The sequence below is a fragment of the Olea europaea genome, chromosome 7, assembly GCF_002742605.1.
Source record: "Olea europaea var. sylvestris chromosome 7, O_europaea_v1, whole genome shotgun sequence".
NCBI lineage: Eukaryota > Viridiplantae > Streptophyta > Magnoliopsida > Lamiales > Oleaceae > Olea > Olea europaea.
In genome coordinates this window covers 10283835-10305211 of record NC_036243.1, presented here as the reverse complement: position 1 = coordinate 10305211, position 21377 = coordinate 10283835, and the positions used below count along the sequence as shown (strand labels likewise).

The following is a 21377-nucleotide window of genomic DNA, read 5'->3' as shown; positions in this document are numbered from 1 at the left end:
GTATCGGTCAAATCTTGTAAGAGGATATGAAAAGCATATAAGAGGATAATGAGATACTTGAAAGGTACTGCAGCTAATCCTTGCGTTATCAAAAGAATGATTTATACTTAAAAAGTATATAAAATTGCTAACTGGGATGGAGACTTAGATGGGCACAAGTCAACTTCTAGATATTTATTCTTGCTTAATAATGGCGCAATCTCTTACAGTAGCAAGAAATAAATTGCATTTTTTTGTCTACAATAGAAGGAGAATTCGTAACATGTGCTTCAGTAGTACAAGAAGCTGTTTGGTTAAAAAGATTCTTTCAGTAGCTATTGCATACACAAAGGATCCCAAGCATCAAAGCATGTCAAACATATTTATATTAAATATAATTTGGTAAGAGACATAATAGAAAAGAAAGAAGTGAGTTTGCAATATATTTTTATGCACCAAATGGTAGCTGGCCCATTTTCTAAATCTATCCCAGGAGATGTATTTGTAACTCATGTTAAATATTTGTGATTGTGTAAAATTTGAATCATATGCTATGAAAACTTGTCGTATAAGTCCATTAATGAACAGTATTTAGAGTTCATATGTTAACAGTAATCTTGTTGTGATTACTAGATTATTGTTTTATATGCACACATAAAGTATGTCAAACATGTTAAGATTGGTTGACTCATACGAACAATTGTCTTAGTTAATTTAGGGTGTGTTAAGATAAGATAAAGTGATCATGTTATGAACATGATCTAGTAGCCGTGATAAGATTACAACAAGCAATCGAAATGAATTTGCTATTCGTTCGACTTGTTTTATAGCCAGATCAACTTCTCAATTGAGATTAGCTAGAGGAATAAATATAAGGAGAACTCAAATTAAATATCGAGGAATGTCTGAACTAAAATATGTAGGGTGTATTTAATTTGTAAAATGAGACATGCGTCCAAATAAATGGAGACAACGTTAACAACCAATCAAAAATGAAAGAATGGATCCCTGCTTGCCCCCAGGGCACATCTCCAAGTGGTAAAAGAGAAGGGTGGAGAAATCCAACTTTGCTTGAGGCTGCTGCGTCAAGGGTTCGAATCCTGAAATATGGATTTGGCTCTTGGGTAAGTGCAAGTGTACAAGCAGCCTTTCACCCTGACCCTTGGAGGCATAACCTGCGATTTACCTCCCTCACGATACTCCAGGGCAGGGGTGGTGGGGGACCCTTAAGGTTAGGGTTTAACCTTTTTTTTTTTTTCTATTTCCCTAAGAATTCTTTGATTCTTCATTTGCTCAAACTCAGAGGCTAGCCTTCTCTGTTCTGCCTCTTCAGTTATTTTCTGCAGTTTTAGCCTCTTCGCCTCCTCCTCTCGTTCCTTGAGATTTCAAGAAAATAATATAAATACTTCACGTAGTTTCAAATAATAATTATAAAAGTGAACCAAAAATCATCATTTGTTCCAGATATCAAAAGGATATACCATCTCAAAAAGTTGACGTTCATGTTCTTCTTTGCGTTTTTCAATTATAGACTTGCGTGCAAGAAGTCTCCTGTGTTCCTTGTCCACAGTGTCCACTAAAGCAGAAAGAGATTCCCCTGATTTCAATGATCTCTTTACAGGAGGGTGGATCATGATTCTCGCTTTGCTAAGGGATTCGGCAAAAGTTGCCAGGTGATGGCGTAGGCATTCGGACTCAAGATTCTGATATGGATGTAGTTAACGATAAAAACATCTCACATGCATAATAATTCATTTGTTTCTTAATGATAAACTAATAAATAAAAGCAAAAGCAAAAGCAAAAGGTTTTCAAGCATTTTCATACAGTAACATAAGGCTGGGTCATACTTAAGCAGAATTCCATGACTACTCTTCCTGGTCAAGACTATCTTAGTCAACAGCATGTATTAATGCATTCTTACAAACCCCAAAGTTCATTAGGCCTACTTAGTTCACATCAAAAAAGCATGGTATATTTTTCTGTTAACAATATGTTTAATTAACCATGAAAACATTTATCAAGCCAATAAATTATTTCTTTTCAAACCAAGTTCAGGTAGCAGAGTCCATCTTGTCAGATAAGCTCACTATTCTCCATCAATTAACTGATGCATCCTTTATCTGAAGGCAGGGCATTGATTTTAACCAAAAAATGTCCTTTCAAAGGTAATGCATGCCAAATGATGCAGGACAACTGATGAGGACATCTTTTTATTATTTTGGGCCATACTACTTTGGGTTTGTATTGATGGGCCCAACCCAAGCCCATAACTTTTAGGGTTATATTTTGTATAAGTGTCTTGTATTGGAGGAAAAGAAGATGGAGAATGGTAGTCAATTAACAGGCTTTACTGCCCTCACATTTTTTTCTGGTATTTGCTTCTCCTAGTTCTTCCTCTTTCTTTCTCTGTTTTCTCCTCCCTCCTCGTCTTCTCGGTTCTTCTGTTTCTGTTTTTCTTCTGCTGTTTCTGTTCTTCTTTTGCTGGAGGTGATTTTCTTTCTTATTTAGTTTACTTTATACTTCATCAAAGTGGTATCAGAGCTAAATCTGATTTCCTTCGAATTCATCCACAAAAATAATCAATCTTTATACATAATCAATATAACCATAACTACTACTGAAACTCCAACCAAATCTGATGCAGCCAACCAATACAACTGTTTCTTCTTTGTGCCACCAACCAGCAACCATTGTTGCAAATCCATGCAACCTACCAAAATTGCTAATTGATGCATCACTTTCTCTGATCTCCGTCCTAGATTCTATCGCTAAAAAAATCGCAACCCCAACCACCAACATCACTTCCCAATTCACTACCCGTCGACTGCTTATAATCGACGACCTAAGCAATAACATACTCTACATCTACGATCGACGTCATAGTGACCCAGAAATTCCACCTACTTGCTCGCCGCTACAACCCCTTCGTTTTTCCACAATCAATACATCAATACCTCTACAATCGCCACCACCGAGTACCGCTCTTCTAAAGATCGATAAACTAGTAACCACCCCTCACTATATATCCATGCCTGACATGCCTCCTTAGCATTCTACTTTAATGAAATCTGTTCATGATATAACATATACCAATGCTCATAACCCAAGCCCTTTATCATTCGGCCCATATAATACCAAAACCATATAACGCAATCCACTTACCTTGCAACCCGCCACAACCCATCAGTTCGTATATACAAATTCAGTCCATTTTATTAGAATAGTGAAAAAGAAAAAAGAAAAAGAGAAAAAAAAAAGTGAAACATTACTTGCAGGTACCTCTTTTATTTTGACTGGTTGACACTGCCTCTCAATGAAAAGAAGGGAAGATATTGTTTTTATTTGTCTTTGGTAAGTATTACTATTAATTTAAAATAACATCAATTAATTTTCTATACTACTATTATTCTAAGTATTTTATCTAAAATTATGTGATTGAATCCTTAGCTAGTTAAACCCTATTTTTACCCCCCACTTATTTTACGTGATTAGATTTTTGACTAGTAATTTTGACCCTTGCTATGTTATTTTACATATATTATCAGTATTAACTCGTCATATTTGAATTTACTAAACTTTCCATTTAAATGCTCAAGTTGTAATTTTTTATTACTTTCTCTTGTTGTTCATTGATCTCTCTATCACACGTCATTTAGCTTGTATTACATTGCATGCATCACCTCTAGTTTTAGTACATTGACCATGAACCCATCCCAAATTAATGCACTCACTGGACAATTAGCTCAAAGCAACATTTACATACTCAATTAATAGCTATCCAAACCGAAATGACTGCTACTTGTGAAGAGAGCAGAAACCTAGCTACCAGGTTGGACAATTTTGAGCAAACCCCTCATTTGATTAACATTGAAAACTTTGAAGCGTCCCATAATATAATATGCTATAATCATCGACAAGATGGTCAACAACATCTTCGACGTGATTGAAAGAATGGGAATGAGGGTCGTGACCGAGAACGAGGACATGGGCATCATGATATTCATTCTTCTCCTTACCATGAAGAGCATTGTTTAGAAACATCAAGTTGGATGCTCCTACTTTCGATGGTTACTTAAATCCTAGAGTTTTTACTCATGGATTAGAGACATGGATCGTTTCTTGGCATGGCATGGAGTCCCAGATGATCGACATGTACAATTTGCCAGAAATTAACCATCGTCATTCAAATCTTTTGGGAAAGTGTTGATAATCTCCTTGAGAAGCGTCATGCACCTTCTGTTGGAAGTTGGGAGGAAATGAAGTGTCGCCTTCCAGAAAAGTATTTACCCCAATCTTATAAGGGTAACTTGTTGGACCAATGGGATGCCTTTACATAGTGAAATTGACCAACGGCTGATTATGTTACACAATTTGATGAATTTCGAATGCGATATCATGTCGTTGAGGATAAGGCTATGACTTTGAGTAGGTTTAGACAGAGCCTAAAAGATGATCTTAGGTGTGAGCTTGTCCTTCGAGGTGTTACCATTCTTGATCACGCTTACTCTTTAGTCCAAGATTATGAGTTGATTACTAAAACTCCATATGGAATGCATATTGATAATCATCCTTCCATCTCATGTGTTCCACCTCCTCTCCATTAAGTCCATTTTAGGGCCTCCATCATCTAATGTTTATCTTGTGTTGGAAAATAAAGGTAAAGCTTTTGAAATTTCAAGAACCACTTCTTGCCCCTAGTTGTCCTTGATAAGATGTCAGTATGGATTTTGTGTTAGAACTCCTATGTACTCCAAAGAAACATGACTCTATTTTTGTTATAGTGGATCATTTCTCGAAAATGACCCACTTTATTCCTTGCAGCAAAACTTAGATGTGTCTAAGGTTGTCAAATTGTACTTTAATGAGATTGTTAAGCTGTATGCCTTTCCTAATACCATTGTCTCATATAGGAATGTTTGGTTTACTAGCCACTTTGGAGATCTTTGTGGCACATGGGTGGCACTCAATTGAAATTCTCCACTGCATATCACCGTCAGACTAATGGACAAATTAAAGCTGTTAATCGCAATCTTGATAATATATTCATATGTCTAGTTCAAGAAAATCTTAGGAATTGTGCTTTAATCCTTCCTACAACCTAAATTGCATATAACAATTCTATTAATCAGTCTTTAGGTATAAGTCCTTCTAAAGTTGTTCATGGTTATAAACCTAGGAAGCTTTTAGACCTTATTCATATGTCCCCACATAGAAGTATGTCTGTGTCAATTGAGGCATTTGTGCAACATCTCCACGACTTGCTTATTGAGATCAATAAACAACTTGAAATAAGTAATGCATCATATAAACTTTTAGCTGATTTGCATAAACGACATGTTGAATTTAATATTGTGGATTATGTTATCATTCGAATTAGACCAAAACGACATCCTTCTAGATTCGCCTCCAAATTGCAAGCCGTAGTACTGGTCTTTTTAAAATTTTAAAGCGTGTCGGTCCAAATACATATGTCATTGACCTTCTATCACATTTTGGGTACCATTCTACTTTCGATGTTGAAGATTTAGTTGCTTATAAAGGTCGTTTTATACCCTTCGAAGATTCTTTTCTACCTTAATCTATAGACCGTCAAACTAAATTTGTTGCCATTCTTATATCAACATCACTTGTCATAGCAAATGAAGATAAAATTGATGCAATTTTAGATGAAGAGATTGTGTTGATTATGATGAAAAGATTCAGCACTTCCTTGTTCGTTGGGTAGATGGACCAAATTCTGACTATACATGGATTCCCAGAGAGACATTTCAACAACTTGATCCAGATTTATTAGAGTTTTATTGGAGCCAGTGGGATCTACCTTTGCCCAAGTCATCTTCCACCCATGTTAAGGGAGTTGGTGGAGACACCAAATTTAGACCTCTACTCACATATGTTTATGGGTGTCCAAAGAGCATTGTTCAGTCACTTAGCTTATGGTTGGAATATTGACTGCAGATTGATAGTAGCTTTTTGCGTTTTGTCCACTTGACGGAGTCGAGTTTTTCTTTCACCCTGATCAAGTTGGTGACGACATCTACTTGATTATTTTGGGTTATATTATTTTAGACTATATTAATTGGGTTTGTATTTATGGGCCTGACCTAAGTCCATACTTCTTGGATGATATTTTGTATAAGTTGATGTGTATTGTAAGGAGAAGTATAACAATGATGGAAAATTACGGACTTTATAGCCCACACGTGTTCTTCTCTTTGGTGTTTTCTCTTTCCTTTCCTTCTTCTATTTTTTCCTGTTTCTTAATTATTTTCTCCTCTTTCATCTTTTTCTACCATTTCTGTTCTTCTTCTGCTAGCAGTGATTTTCTTTCTTATTTAGTTTACTTTATGCTTCATTAGTAAATAATCCAACCTCTCACTTCTTGGGAATTCAAGTAAGTTCTACAACTTGGAACTCGATTAGAAACATGCTAGTATGATTTTACATTGTTTACCAAATTTTTATGTAACATTTGAAAAAAGGAAGCCATCCTAAATAGAACACATCCCAGCAATTCCCTGTATGTGTAAAAATTAATTTGATGATAATCTTTCTAAGTGGATTATATTGGGAAAAGATAATAGTTTCTGTCAGAATGTAATATTTAAGAATCCAACAAATTATTCCTTTTATTGCTATCATGTTCGACATCATATGGAAGAATATAAATAGAGCACAAAAAACTAGACCTATAGAAATACAAGCAAAAAAGGAGAGAGTTTTAATCTTATATTTAAAGAAAAGCTCTGGGTGATGAGTGTGTTTTACTCACGAGTTTATGCCATTTTTAACTTGATTTTTAATGTGAAAATATAATAGTTTCTGTCAGAATGTAATATTTAAGAATCCAACAAATTATTCCTTTTATTGCTATCATGTTCGACATCATATGGAAGAATATAAATAGAGCACAAAAAACTAGACCTATAGAAATACAAGCAAAAAAGGAGAGAGTTTTAATCTTATATTTAAAGAAAAGCTCTGGGTGATGAGTGTGTTTTACTCACGAGTTTATGCCATTTTTAACTTGATTTTTAATGTGTTTCTTAGTGTTGTTTTGTAGAAGCAGTAAGATGTTGCAAATCAAGGAAAGAAATTGTAAAACAAAGCTATTGGCATGGATCAAGCAGAAAAGATGAATGAAAAGGGCAAAAGAAACAAGTACAATGTAGAAAGGATGATTAGCGCTAGTGGCACCTAAGCTCTACCACAATAGAGGTATAGCGCTGTGGTGCCATACTCGTGGTGCCAAGTTACCACAAAAGCCAAGAGGAAAACAGAGATGTGGCGCCATCATGAAAAATGACACGGCACCACGGCGTATCTAGCAAGTTTTAGCCCGTTTTGAAATCCATAAAAACCCTACTTTTAACACCAACGGGGAAGCAACTCTAAATACAAGTTTCCACACTTTTGACAGGGATTCCACACTTTGAGAAGAGGAGAATACAACTAGAGAATAAAGAAGCAATTCAAGGGAGGAAAATATCAAGAAATTCACCGTTTGAAAACTGATTGGAAGGGGAAGAAGATTTTGGTTCAAAATTGACTTCTTTTTTTGCATCTATATTAAAAATTCGATGATGTGTTCAATAATGATATATTTTTTCCCACTTTCATTATGAATAACTAAAATTCTTGTTAGGGCGAACAAGTAACATACTTAGAACCCTTTATATCTTTTATTCAAGATTCTTGTGCGTGTTGATTCTGCTATGAGTTTAATGCATTGAATTACTTGATCACTAAAATCATATCACAAATCTTTCTACCCATCATGTATATTGTCCTTTTCATTCCGAGTTGGAATAGAACCTTAATGAATCTCTACGAATCGAGAGGTGAGTTTGAGATTTGGACCATATGGTAAAATTCGGTAAATTAGTATAATGTGTAGAGATATCTATATTGATTATTGCGGTCATAAATGAATTCTTAGAACCAAGATTTCATTTAAATAAGGTTGATTTGCATAGAGATATTGAATTAAATTAGTTAAATAGACTTAATGAGAACTCGAGAGAGGTAAATTGAATACAATAAAAGAATTTGACCGAAAATTACATTTGATTAAGGCTTAAAGGTGATTAATAGGTGAAATAGTTCTACCCTAATATCTGTTCATTATTTAATTCCTAAATCAAAATATGTGTATCCACATATTCTTATGTATTTAGATTAAGAATCCAAACACATAAATTTTTCTTTGCTTTGTCGAATGGTAATTAGAAAGAAATTACATTAAGTGCTAAAGTATAATCCTTGTGGAAACGATCTTTGGAATCAAAGGTCCACTTTATTATTTTTTACGATTGTATACTTGCGGAATATAAAATCGACAACACTAGGCATAAGTGAAAAACATATAACCAAACAAGGAAAAAGGAAATTCTAACATGGCTTCAAAGAGGAATTTAAGAAGAAAAAAGGGAAAATTAAGCAAATTCTTACATTTTAATCATACTTTTCAATAATCAAGTTACTGTTTTTCAAAAGTTGGATTATAATTTTTTTTTTCAATTTAAAAAATATATATACATTCCAATACAATTATAACTCTCTCTCTCTCTCTCTCTCTCTCTCTCTCTCTCATAATATATACATACACACAATACTGTCAAGATTATTGTCCTTCTCTATTGCCAAAAAGGTCCAAGAGAAGCTAGTTGCACTTTGTGGCTTTATATTGCTTGAAAATTAGAGAGGGAAAATTTTGTTTTGGTATGACTGTTGGAGTGAGGAACGACCGCTAGCACAGGAACTCCCTCTCTCTATCCATTCATTTATCCAAGTAGATAAATTCTTTGATGATGGTAAATACAATTCTGAAAGTATTACTCTGTGCCTACTTGAAGCTAGTTTGAAACAGATCATGGATATCCCAATAAATATCATCATTAGATGCACAAGCTCAACGAAGGAAAATTCTCTACCAAATGGTGTGGACATAAGATGCCCATCTCCTCATTTTCAAGGTCTTATGGCATCCAAGCAACCTGATCAAAGATGTCTTTTTCTAGCATTGGGGTTATTAAAGAATCATTTATTCACTATGTACATGAAAACCCTTCACAGAAGATTTACAAAACTCTCACATGGGATGGGACCCATTTTGAATAAAAAATATTGCAAAAAAAAAAATCCCCCCCTGCTGTATGTTATTTGGAAGGGTTCTATGACCCTTCTGTACACAGTCTTTTAAAGAATTGGATCTCAATTGACGAAATTCTTCAACATTCCATATTGCATCAAAGTGTCCTTATATGTCAATCAAGAAACTTTTATCCATATATTCGTCGAAAACCACGCAATACGAAGGTTGTGGAATAATTATTCAGTCATTCTGGGTCTTGTCTCTCAACAGACATCAGTACATGAGATATTTTCAACAAGCAATAATTATGAAGGTCTGGAGTCTTTGGACAAGCTAAAACGAAGCTAAATATTGAGATCTCGACGAGTCTTGTTGAAATTTTGTAGTTCACCAACTTTTAAATGATTGCTTAAGTAGAAATCGTTAGTTGGTTAATGAGAAATTAAAATCAAACTTAACCTGCTTAAATACGTGGAATTGTTGAAAAATTATATAGAATATTATGGATATATATTCTAAAACTATTTGGACAAAAAGTTGTGTCTTTTTGAAAATAATATTTTTCAAACATGTCTCTTCGACATGTATTTTTCCAATAAGACATGCCTTTTCATTTTGAGACACAGCTTTTAGACCATTATATAAAGACCTCATGTGTTTGGAATTTTCATTCATTTTCATCTCCATCATTGCATTATCACATAATGCATATTCACTTGAAAATAAATCTACATTTATTTTCAGTTCGAGTTTCATATAAAGAGAATTTATAACATAAGTAAATTCGTTGGTCTACATAATTTGAAATGCTTCTATTGCAAGACACGTTATTTGTATTTTGGGAGATGAATGTCGAAAAATCATTAGCATCTATACGTGGTATTATCGTCTTAAGATTGTTGAAAAAATTGATGTGCATAAATTATATTCAAATAATCAATATATTACGTGCATAAAATTAGATCGAATTTCGACTTACCAAAATCAAATATATAAAGTAGAAACAAGAAATGTATAAATGGTTAACAAAACAATGTTCGTTATTCACCTAAACTAGAAGGGTTGCCTAGCGAAAGAATTGAACTTTCAAGCAATAGTGATTGCTTCTGTTGTTAGTTCGAATGTACTCAAAAATTGTGGGGGCAACTTTACATCTACTAGACATTCTTAATCGAGGAATTGTGGGGATAGCTTATTCTACAAGTGACATTCTTTATACCTTATTAATCATAGATAAGTTTTCTAATAAATTGAAAAGGTAGAAAACCATGTTTAAAGTACGGGGATGATTCACAAAGGTGAAGCGCCCTAAATCAAAATAGGTTAAAATGAAAACACAATCATTTATTGCATGAATATTAGATGAAATTGAAATATTTGAAGAATATTCAAAATATTAAACCACATTATAGTGTATATTTTGTTAGTCTTTAATGATATAATGATATAAATTTGATATCTATTATTAACAATTTAAAATCCACTAGTAAAACAGTTTGTTAAAATGATATTTTTCAAAAATCACAACCTTTTGTTGTAGAGACATGTCAATAAGATATGTCTTTTTGAGATACGTTTTTTCATTTAGTTGTGTATTTTTTGAAATAACTTTTGGAATTTTCATCCATTTTCATCTTCGTCATTGCATTATTACGTAACGCATATTCACTTCAAAATATTTCTGCATTTATTTAGAATTCGAGTTTCATATAAAGAGAGTTCAAAGTATAAGCAAGTTCATTAGTTATTTGATGCACGAGTCAATAAAAAAATACCACATTAATTCATCAAATGACCACTTGCCGAAATGCATGCTACCTTATCATCTGTCAAACTTTCCATCAAATTAACTATGCATGTAGCATAACTGGGAAAAAAAAAGATTATAGGAAGTTAGTAATTTTGATCTATTTTGGAGTAAGTACCTATAAAATAACAAATGTAAGTAGTGTTTGTAGATGGAAAAATTTCATATTTAAGAGTTTAACTACGATCCATTTCAAAATAAGAAACAAGGTTTAAAACTTTAAAAATCAAATTTTATTAAATTCTATTTATGAAATAATTAACTAAAATATACTATATTAAATAAATGTAGTAAGATCACAATTTTATACAATTTGTTCACAAATTAAAGAAAAATTGGTTACAAGTTATTACTCGATAAAAAATAAAAACTTTTTAGGTCACAAATTATTTATCGGTGACAAATAACTTTTTTTATAAGTTACAGTTTTATTTATCGATCACAAAATCAAAAATTTTATAAGTAACAATTCATTTATCAATCACAAATCACAAATTTTATAAGTCACAACTTATTTAACGAACACAAATTATCAAATTAATTAGTCATGTGTTATTTTTTGATCATAACTTAATAAATTGTAGGCCACAATTACATTCTTTAGGTCACATATTATTTATTTGTCACAAATTAATCAATTTATTGGTCACAATCAATCAATTTATTGGTCACAAATACTCATCATCCCACTCAACCACCGCCTCCACAACCACCAATACCATGGCGCCACCACCGCTTGTACTATAACCATTTGCAACCATCACCTTACCACTGCCAACAGTGCCAAAATCTGCCACCAACATATCCAAATCCACCTAGCACCACCGATCCCTAAAACTACCTCTACTACCAACCGCAAATCGCATATCCACAATCAAAAGTAAAACAACTGGTCGTGAACCACAAAAGTAATCAGATCATGTAAAACCATAGATCCAAAACCAGCACCATCATTGTTGTTACCACCACCGTTGTCGCCATCACCAACCAACAATCACAAACAAAAAACACTTCTAAACCATTAGCAGATAGGAGAAAGAAAAAACCATCCCAAACCCCAAAAATCACCAACGAAAACAATACCTCAGCAGCCTTGCTCATCGTCGGGAGCTACCAACCGCTGTACGCATCACCTCTTTGTGCAGAGCAGTAGCACCGCGCTGTCGGAGCACGATTAAACAATACAAAGAGTGAAGAGAGAGGTTGTGCAAAGGAGCTGTCTGTTGTTGGAACGCGATTGCATAAGGCGATAGAGAGTAGAGAGAGAAAGATGAAGGAAAAGAAAGAGGCGTAAGAGATGCAAATATTTTTGGGTTTGAAATTGGGTGGGGTAAGGGATTTCGTGGGCGGTGAGTTTGTAGATTTATTTAATTTTATAATATTAAAAAGTTTAAATTATTATATGATTTTTGAACAAAAAAATTTCGAATTTAATTTTTTAATTGGTCATTTTGAAAATTTAGGTAGATGTAATTTTCTCTTTGTAGATTTAGCTTCTGTTTGGCCCCCATTCTTTTCAAATTTTAATGGTTGAAATAATATTTTTTGAAAAATGTGTGGTTGAAAAATAATGATTTTTTTTATTTGTGTATAATTATTTAATAGAAGATTGTGTGATTGAGAATAAGAGAGAGAAAGAGAATGAGAATGAGAATGGGGGCTAAACAATGGCTTATTTTCTCTTACTAGGTTATAGGCGAATTTTTTCGTGTGGAAATTACAAAATGGTCGGTCTCTGAAGATCGTTTTACAAAAATGAGGTACAAGTAGGGATTATAATCGAGCTCGTCGGCTCGACTCGAGGCCCAAAGGCACCATGCCAAAGCTCGGGCCGAGCCTCATTTTTGAGAGTTGGCTCGAATTGGGCTGGCCGGTATTACTAAAAATAAATAAAAAAAGAGAGGAAAAATCTGCTGCCTGTTTGGCAGCTGCCTTAACTGGCAGCTTCATAAGTTAACTTGCTGCCTATTGGTAGCATATCATATCAAGCTACCAACTAGCAGTAAATCTGTTTGGCAGCTAGAATAACTGTCAAATAGGCAGCAAGAGGTATTAAAAAAATCCAGAAATCGAGCTTGGCCCAATCAACTCGGCTTGGTAAAGCTCGGGTCGAACCTTAATTTTTTTGGCCGAGCAACGGGCCAAAAAAAGCCCTCCTTCGAAAAGCTCGAGTTGAGCCCAAGCCAAAATTTTTGGCTCGCTAGTCGGCTCGACTCGGCTCGTTAACATCCCTAAGTACAAGGTTTAATTAATCATAAATCATGTTTTAATTATATATATTAATATTATAATTAACCCATCCCAAGCCCTAAATTTGTTTCACTTTTTGACTCTCTCTCATTTCTCGTCGCTCACGACTCATCGCCACAGGTAGCGATCTAAGATCGGCTTTGCTCGACGCCATTGCAGTCGGAAGTAACTACTGCTATACCCAACAATCGCTCACATTGTGTGCGCAGTGTTGATGTCCCTATATCGACAACTCACGACACCTCGCTACAGGTGGTGTTCAGAGATCGACGTTGCTCGACGCCGTTGCAACCGGTGGTGACTACTGCCACTCTTAATAGTCACTTTTCCCGTGCCTCCACTTCCCACTTTTTTGATGCATCCACTCCTCGACATCGTTGCAATCGGTCATCAGTAGCAGCTTTTCCAATTCATCGACTCCCAAGACCTAGGCACAATGTCGCCACATAGTGGAGAAGCTCTGCCACTACTTAGTTTAAGGGTTGTGATTTGAGGCGATGGTGGTGGTGACGAAGATAGATTTGGGGATATTCTTTGGTGGAATTTGAGGTGAAGGTGGTGTTTTGTTGGATCTCATACTGTGATTTTTGTTGTTGGTGGTGGTGTAATCTGACGGTGGCAATGGGGCTTCTGTAGTTGAAAATCGTGATTTTTTAGTGGTTGTGGTAGTGAGATGGTGTGATTTTGAAGTTGAAAATGAAATTTGTTGGAGACGGTGATGGTGGTGATAAAGTGGCACTGCCGCTAACTGTCAGAAGTAAAATTGAGTGAAATGGCCTGGAGGTGTTGCGATGGTGGTGGCGATCGATGATGGTGAGCAATTGGCAGTGGTGGTCTGTGACCAATTATTTGGTGTCCCTAACTAAGTATTTGGTAGATTGTGACCTAAAAATTTGATAACTTGTGATCGAAAAATAATATGACAACAAATTTGAAAATATGTAACTGATAGAGAAATCGTGACCTATAAGTTTTTTGATCTGTGACCAACGAAATAAATTTTAACCTATAAAATTTTTAATTTGTGACATCGAAAGAGTATATGACCAATTAATTTGATAATGTGTGATTAATAAATAATTGTGACCTATAATTATGTATCTGTTATTATTAATTGTGTAATTGTGACCTTGTTATACTTAATTAATAAATATTTTTAATTAATTAACTAAAAACCCTGATTTTTATATTTTGTAAACTTAAAACGTGATTTTTGAAGTCTCCATACTTAAAACATGGTTTTTGAAGGCAGTATTTGTGAATTGGGAAAAATTCATATGTCGAGTGTATTGTTTACACCAATTCACAAATCAGGTACAAAGTTTAAAAATTCAAAATTCAGGTTTCTGTATAATTAATTGAAAATATTTATTAATTAAATATAATAAAGTCACAGTTACACGATTAATGGTCACGTATTTACTTATTGGTCACATATCATCGAATTAGTTAGTTACAGATTATTTTGAAATCACATATCAAAAAAATTTGTAAATCACAGATTATTTCGAGGTCACAGATAAAAAATTTACAGGTCATAAATTTTTCATTAATCACAGATTAAAAAATAATTACAAGTCATAGGGTCACAAATGTTAAATTTATTGGTCACATATTCTAAATAGTTGGTCACATACACCAAATACCCCACCACCGATCTCGATCCAGCACCATCTTGATAACAAATCATCACCACACAATTGTCGTTTGCACCACACCATCGACTGCACCGCACCAACATTGTCAACAAAACAAACACCAATTCAACAGAAAAACCACCACCACCATACATATCATCGAATTAATTAGTTACAGATTATTTTGAAATCACATATCAAAAAAATTTGTAAATCACAGATTATTTCGAGGTCACAGATAAAAAATTTACAGGTCATAAATTTTTCATTAATCACAGATTAAAAAATAATTACAAGTCATAGGGTCACAAATGTTAAATTTATTGGTCACATATTCTAAATAGTTGGTCACATACACCAAATACCCCACCACCGATCTCGATCCAGCACCATCTTGATAACAAATCATCACCACACAATTGTCGTTTGCACCACACCATCGACTGCACCGCACCAACATTGTCAACAAAACAAACACCAATTCAACAGAAAAACCACCACCACCATTTCAAATTGTGTATAGTTAACACCACCACCATCGCCCTTGCCACCCATCCCATCCACATCCACCATCGCCACTTCCACGACCACGACCACCACCTTACCATCACCAACTAACATCACAATCACCATTACCCAAAAAGTAAGAGAAAACCCACCACCACCGTACCTAAACTCCCATCTAAAATCACCATCGCTAGAACAACAACCCACCAAATCCAATCACCACCAACTCAACAAATCCAGTCGTTGAGACCATCACATCACCATCAAAAACTACCGCGGTTAGAACTACAACCCACCAGATCCAATTACAACCACCACATCACCAAAACCACCGTCACTAAAACCACAACTACACATCACCACCACCTCAACAGATCCAATTGACTGAGAGCACTACGGAACTATCCAGAATTGAATCCCATCAACTATAGTCATAGTGGCATCACTGCACTTGCTACGAACCATCAACTCCATCAGCACTACCACAATCCACTAACGCCATCGAGTTGTGTTACTATAGGCCTTCACTTGTGACTTTAGCAAAGCAAATAAAAGAGACAAATAGAGCTATGGAATCGATGACCTTCAAGTTTGAATCAAGTGAATTGAAGAGTACTTTTCAGATTGAAGACTTTGAAGTTGTTCAGAGAGTCCTCGCAACGTTGCAGCGCCACCAAGCACATACACACCTTCAGCGTGTGTCTCGTTGGAGAAAGCCAGATCTGCAGTACCGAGACATGTAGACGGGGTCAGGGGAGAGGAAAGTGAAGAGAGAGAGTAGGGTTTTTGAAAACGTTATTGGGATGGGTTTGGAATTGAATTGAGATATGTTGATATATTTTATTATTAATAATTAAATCAATGATTGGATATTGAATAAAAAAACTTTTCCATATGATTTTTGCACTATGATCTTTAAATATTTGGAATTTTGTAATGTGAAAATTATAAATTCTAATAGATTAAAAATCACCATTTCAAAAATAAGATGTCATGTTTAATATTTCACAAATCAGAATTTTTTAATTAATTAATATATTTAAAAATTAATCTAATAAATAATAATTTCATAACTAAATTATTCATTTTCTACCTTCTCTCTCTACCCCCGATTCTCTCTGTCTCACCTCTTTCGTCATCGCAGACACGACGACGGCAGATGCAGTAGATCTGAGACAAAATTCAGCATATCCAATAGATGACGGCGACGGAGGATGGCGATACGCTGATATGTACGATTTGTGGCGAGGGTGGATATTTATATCACGACGGTGGATATGCAGATCACAATTTGTGGACATGTCAAATCGTGTGAGGCGGTGGCTTGGTGTGCGTTTGGCTGCAGCATTGAGACGTCGATGTGGGTGTGGTGTATGTGCATGGGTCTGGTGGCGTGTGCGATAGCGGTAATGGTGTGTGGCGATCTGCAAATCGTAGATCTGTGGTATTGGTGTGTGGCGACGACGGTGGTAGCAATGATTTGGGGCGATTGCGGTGCTTGTGGACTGTGACTCCCAATTGTGGTGTTGGTGTGTGGCGCCGACGGTGGTGACGGTGGTGGCGATGATTTGGGGCGATTGCGATGGTTGTGGACTGTGACTCGCAATTATGGTGTTGGTGTGTGGCGACGACGGTGGTGTCAATGAAAATTGTGACTGTGACCGTGTCTGTGACTCACATTTGTGACTCACAATTGGATACATGACCTGAAAATCATGACTGTGACTCACAATCGATTAAGTTGTGAACAAAAAATTAATCATGACCTAAAAAATTAATAATTTGTGACTATTTAATAAGTTGTGACCTACAATGTTTGTGATATGTGATCTATAAATTTTTTTATTCGTGACCTAAAAATAATATGTGACCTATAAAATTTTTGATCTGTAACCAATAATTTGATAAGTTATGACTAAAGATTAATCTGTGACCAATTAATTTTTTGATTTGTGACCAATGAATAAACTGCGATCTACAAAATTTTTGAATTGTGATCGTAAAATAATTTGTGATATAAAATTTCTGATTTGTGACCAAAAAATAATAAGTGATTCATTAAATTGTTAATTTGTGACCAAATTGTATAAATATGTGATCTAAATATATTTAGACCCCATTTGGTACTCTTTTTTTCAAAATGTATTTTTCTCTCTATTCTTTTCAACCACACATTCTTCATTAAAATAATATTACACGTAAATTAAAAAAATTTTCTTATTTTTTAACCACACATTCCCATCAATATACTATTCAAAAATGCATTTTTACATAAAAATGCCTCCTAACACCCTCTTAATTAGTAAAATAATTAATTAATTAAATCATAAATATATTTTAATAAAAATCTAATTTTGAAAATTTGAAACTTATTTTCTTATTTTTAAAATGTGTCATAATTAATCTCTTATTTATGATATTTTCCCTCTTGTAATTTCATCTTGTGAATTTTGCCCTTTTTCCGTTCCTAGAACCCGTAGACACGATGGCCCAAGTCATTTGAGTCCAGTTAAATAACCATATTCGAATCCTGAAAAAAAAAGCCCAATAATTAATACCCCGCTATATAAACGTAACAATCAGCCCTTACAATAACCCTAGCTGCGTTTTTTCTTATTCGTGCGAGTGATTCAGAAGTCCATCATCTGCTGCTCCTGGTCTCGTGAGCTGCACGCGATTTGAATCTGAGCAATGGCGACTGCAAGAACTGTGAAAGACGTCTCCCCTCACGAGTTCGTGAAAGCTTATGCTGCTCACCTCAAGCGTTCTGGCAAGGTATTCTTTTTATTTGCGTAAGAATTTATTTTTCGATATGCATGTAATTTATTTGTGTAAGCTAAGTTTTATCATTGAAACTGTTATGCAGATGATTTCTTGGCGAATTTTGTTCATTTATCGTGTTAGAAATAATCATGCTGTATGTTTTTAGGTAAAAAAAAATGGGGGAGTGAAGTTGGTAGTGATGGGTCAAACCAATTTGAAAAAGCTGTATTTATTACCTGTTGATGGGTATAATGAGGCGTCCTGTAGCCTATATTATCAATGTATTCTGTGAATTTGGTTATTGTTTAGAGGATGGATAACAATTGGCTGTGTGTTCGTGGCTGATCCATATTTAAAAGATGGACTTGAGCAGAGGCAAAATGACACTCAGATTGAAATCTGAACAAAAATGAATTAGGTAGGCTCCAGCATTGGAGCAATAGATCTTTTTATTTTTTTTTAGCTTCGATTGATATAAGCTTCTGAAATACTGAAAGCACTAAATATAAAGAACTGAATAAGTAAATTTACAATTTTGTTGTAAAAATTTAATTTGGTTATGATGTATCTTTTGCCCCTTTAGGACATCCGTTCTCCCTAATTGAAAACAGGAACAATATTAACTCCCAAAAACAACAAAAAGTAGCTGCGATGTTATATCCTCTCTATTATTTAATTGTTGTATCATTTTTCCTAAACAGATGGAGCTTCCCGAGTGGACTGATATTGTGAAAACAGGTGTTCTCAAAGAATTGGCTCCATATGATCCTGATTGGTACTATGTCAGAGCTGGTAATGAGCTCCCTCTCTCTCCTCTTCTTCCATATCTGTATACAAGTCCATGACGTGTGCTCATGTTCTTTTATTTATGGGATTATTCCCGCAAATTAGAAATGAGATATTTATGGGCGGGGGCTTAAAGTAGCAATGGAATGACTATTTTTACTCTGGATGCCTTTACAAATCAAATAAATTAACTGTCTAATAATCAGAATCCTTCAAACTTAATTCAAAACTGAGAGATTATCTTGCTACTGGGATTTCATATTCTGACGAGAGTCATCTATTATTCTATATAATAATCTCTTGGTGGCATATATATACATCTGACAGTATTATTGTCATGCCAAATTTTTATCTTGCATCTTTATCACGTATTTGCAGCTTCCATGGCAAGGAAAATATATTTGAGGGGGGGCATTGGTGTGGGTGCCTTCCGGAGAATTTATGGTGGGAGCAAGAGAAATGGAAGTCGCCCACCTCATTTTGGCAAAAGCAGTGGATCTGTTGCTCGCCACATTCTTCAACAGTTACAGGAGATGAGCATCATTGAGATGGATCCAAGAGGGTGAGTTTGCGATTGCTTGAAATGGACTATAGTTTTAGATATTATGGAATTTAATAGCCTGTGTATGATGACTATTAAATCCAACCGTAATAACCAGTGAAGGGACAATGCTGACAATGCTGACTTTAATATTCAGTTATGATACAATAATAGAAATAATAGATGTTGATCTTACAGAATTTATTAGCTAGGTTTCCCTTGACAGGGTTAGTACGTACATGAGATACCAATGACCCTGATATTTTATCAGTTACACTTCAGCCCCTGTTTGGTTTTGCTAAAAACCTTATATTTAGTAGATTTTGATAAAAGTTGATTAAATGTGTGGTTGAAAAGTTGATAAAAGTTGTGGATGCCCAGAAATGTGTGATTATAATTAAATGATGACTTTGCTTTAGACTTTTATCAGCTTTTTTAGCTAAGACAAAAGGGTTCTTACTATTCAATTTGATACAGTTATAAAAGGGGTATGAGATTCAGATATTACAGAATTTTTTAGCTAAGTTTCCTTTGAGATGAACCTGTATATATCCTGAGATATACTACCGACTGATATTTTATTGGTGAGTTTTACTTTAATATTCTATTTGGAACTGCAGTAGAAATTATAATAGATTTAGATCTCATAAAACTTATTAGCTAGGTTTCCCTTGACATGAACTTATACGTGCTCACAAGATACTCCCGACCCAGATATTTTATCATTTTTTATTTATGGGGCGGTTACTTGTATAATGAATCTAATGCCTGCTAACCTTAACTGTGAAGAACACTTTTCCAAGATTACATGCATTGGTAAATTTCTCCTTATTTCTCTCATTTTTATGCTGCTTTTCTTTCAGTGGGAGAATGATCACATCCAATGGCCGACGGGACCTTGACCAAGTTGCTGGACGAATTGCAGTTGTTGCACCTTGATAGATTAATTAATTATGTGGAGTTGTGAGTTAGAATATTGAAGAGTGTCCTTCGAGTAATCGTAGACAATTTTTGTTTGCCAATGTGATCATGTCATGATGTTTAGACTTAATAGTACTTGGCTATTGAAATTTCTCTTTTTGTAGTTTATATTCACACCTCATTTGCATGTCAAGTTGGTGCAATTTTTAATTTATGCTTGGTTATTCAATATACTGGTTCTTTTAATAATTAGCGTGTTTCATTCCGTTCAAGCAAAATGGGGCTGCAAAGCCTTTTGAATCCAAGTTACTGTGACTTTTATCCACTTGAATGGAATTTATTGTTTTCCATAAATTTGTAATTATATTATCTATATTTTGACAAATATATCGAACACTAAAACGATCTTGCTACATGTACATCAATTTCAAATAGGGCCTTAGAAGATTTAGAGTAGATGACTACCACTCCTCGGATGGGGCTGACTAAGTGAAATAAAATTATGTCCGGATGTTAAATGAAGTTAGGAGTTTTGCTACTTTTGGGGGACATTTGGGGGGACTAAATTGCCACTTGTGTTGGTGGGTGGAAAAATTGTTTCTTCAATCATTTGGCAATTCTGTCACCCCGAGTGTTACTATTGCTAAATTCTGAAGTTAGATATTATGTTAGTATGTTCTTTTCGTGTATCACATGAGAATAGAAAATCGTTAGTCCCCATTTGGGCTCCATTAAAAAGAAATTTTGGAGAATGTGTTTTGAATTGTGATTATATAACGTGTAATTAAAAAATAATGAAAAATTTTGAAATCCATGTGTAAAATAAGAGAATACTTGGTTGAATTTTGAAAAAATAGAGTCCAAATTGGGCTAAGCCTAAAATATGTTATAATTTAGTTTGAAGTCCAGAGTTGGAGATGTGTCTAAGACTACACTGAGCCTTGTAATCTTAAGATTCTCTACAAAGTCAGGTGTAGTTATCGATGGCAATTTGCAAGTTATTGTTGGCCACTTCGAATAGAAGATGCCTTGAAATATTGTAAAACTCAAAAATGGGAACTAACCAAAATATTCATTAAAATTGGAAAGTA

The 21377-nt window shown here is 34.6% G+C and overlaps 1 protein-coding gene and 1 long non-coding RNA gene across 2 annotated transcripts; one reads left to right on the top strand and one right to left on the bottom strand.

The window, feature by feature from the left end:
* Positions 1 to 1315: 1315 nt before the first annotated feature.
* Positions 1316 to 2416, bottom strand: LOC111396952. The gene is made up of 2 exons (XR_002703096.1): positions 1461 to 2416; positions 1316 to 1355 (listed from the first exon to the last, which is right to left on the bottom strand). It is a non-coding gene; the product is annotated as an uncharacterized LOC111396952 (long non-coding RNA).
* A 15438-nt stretch (positions 2417 to 17854) lies between these two features.
* On the top strand, positions 17855 to 20496 carry LOC111396950 (40S ribosomal protein S19-3-like). The gene is made up of 4 exons (XM_023023583.1): positions 17855 to 18050; positions 18740 to 18830; positions 19203 to 19386; positions 20229 to 20496. Exons 1-4 carry the CDS (start codon positions 17967 to 17969, stop codon positions 20302 to 20304), a joined length of 435 nt encoding a protein of 144 aa, XP_022879351.1. The 5' UTR covers positions 17855 to 17966; the 3' UTR covers positions 20305 to 20496.
* The last annotated feature ends 881 nt before the right edge of the window (positions 20497 to 21377 follow it).

Excerpts from the sequence above, each read along its gene's own strand:
- LOC111396950 (XM_023023583.1), top strand. The coding sequence starts at position 17,967 with ATGGCGACTGCAAGAACTGTGAAAGACGTCTCCCCTCACGAGTTCGTG. Across the intron at positions 18,051-18,739 it reads ACCTCAAGCGTTCTGGCAAG|ATGGAGCTTCCCGAGTGGAC; the intron begins GTATTCTTTTTA and ends TTTCCTAAACAG. Across the intron at positions 18,831-19,202 it reads TTGGTACTATGTCAGAGCTG|CTTCCATGGCAAGGAAAATA; the intron begins GTAATGAGCTCC and ends ACGTATTTGCAG.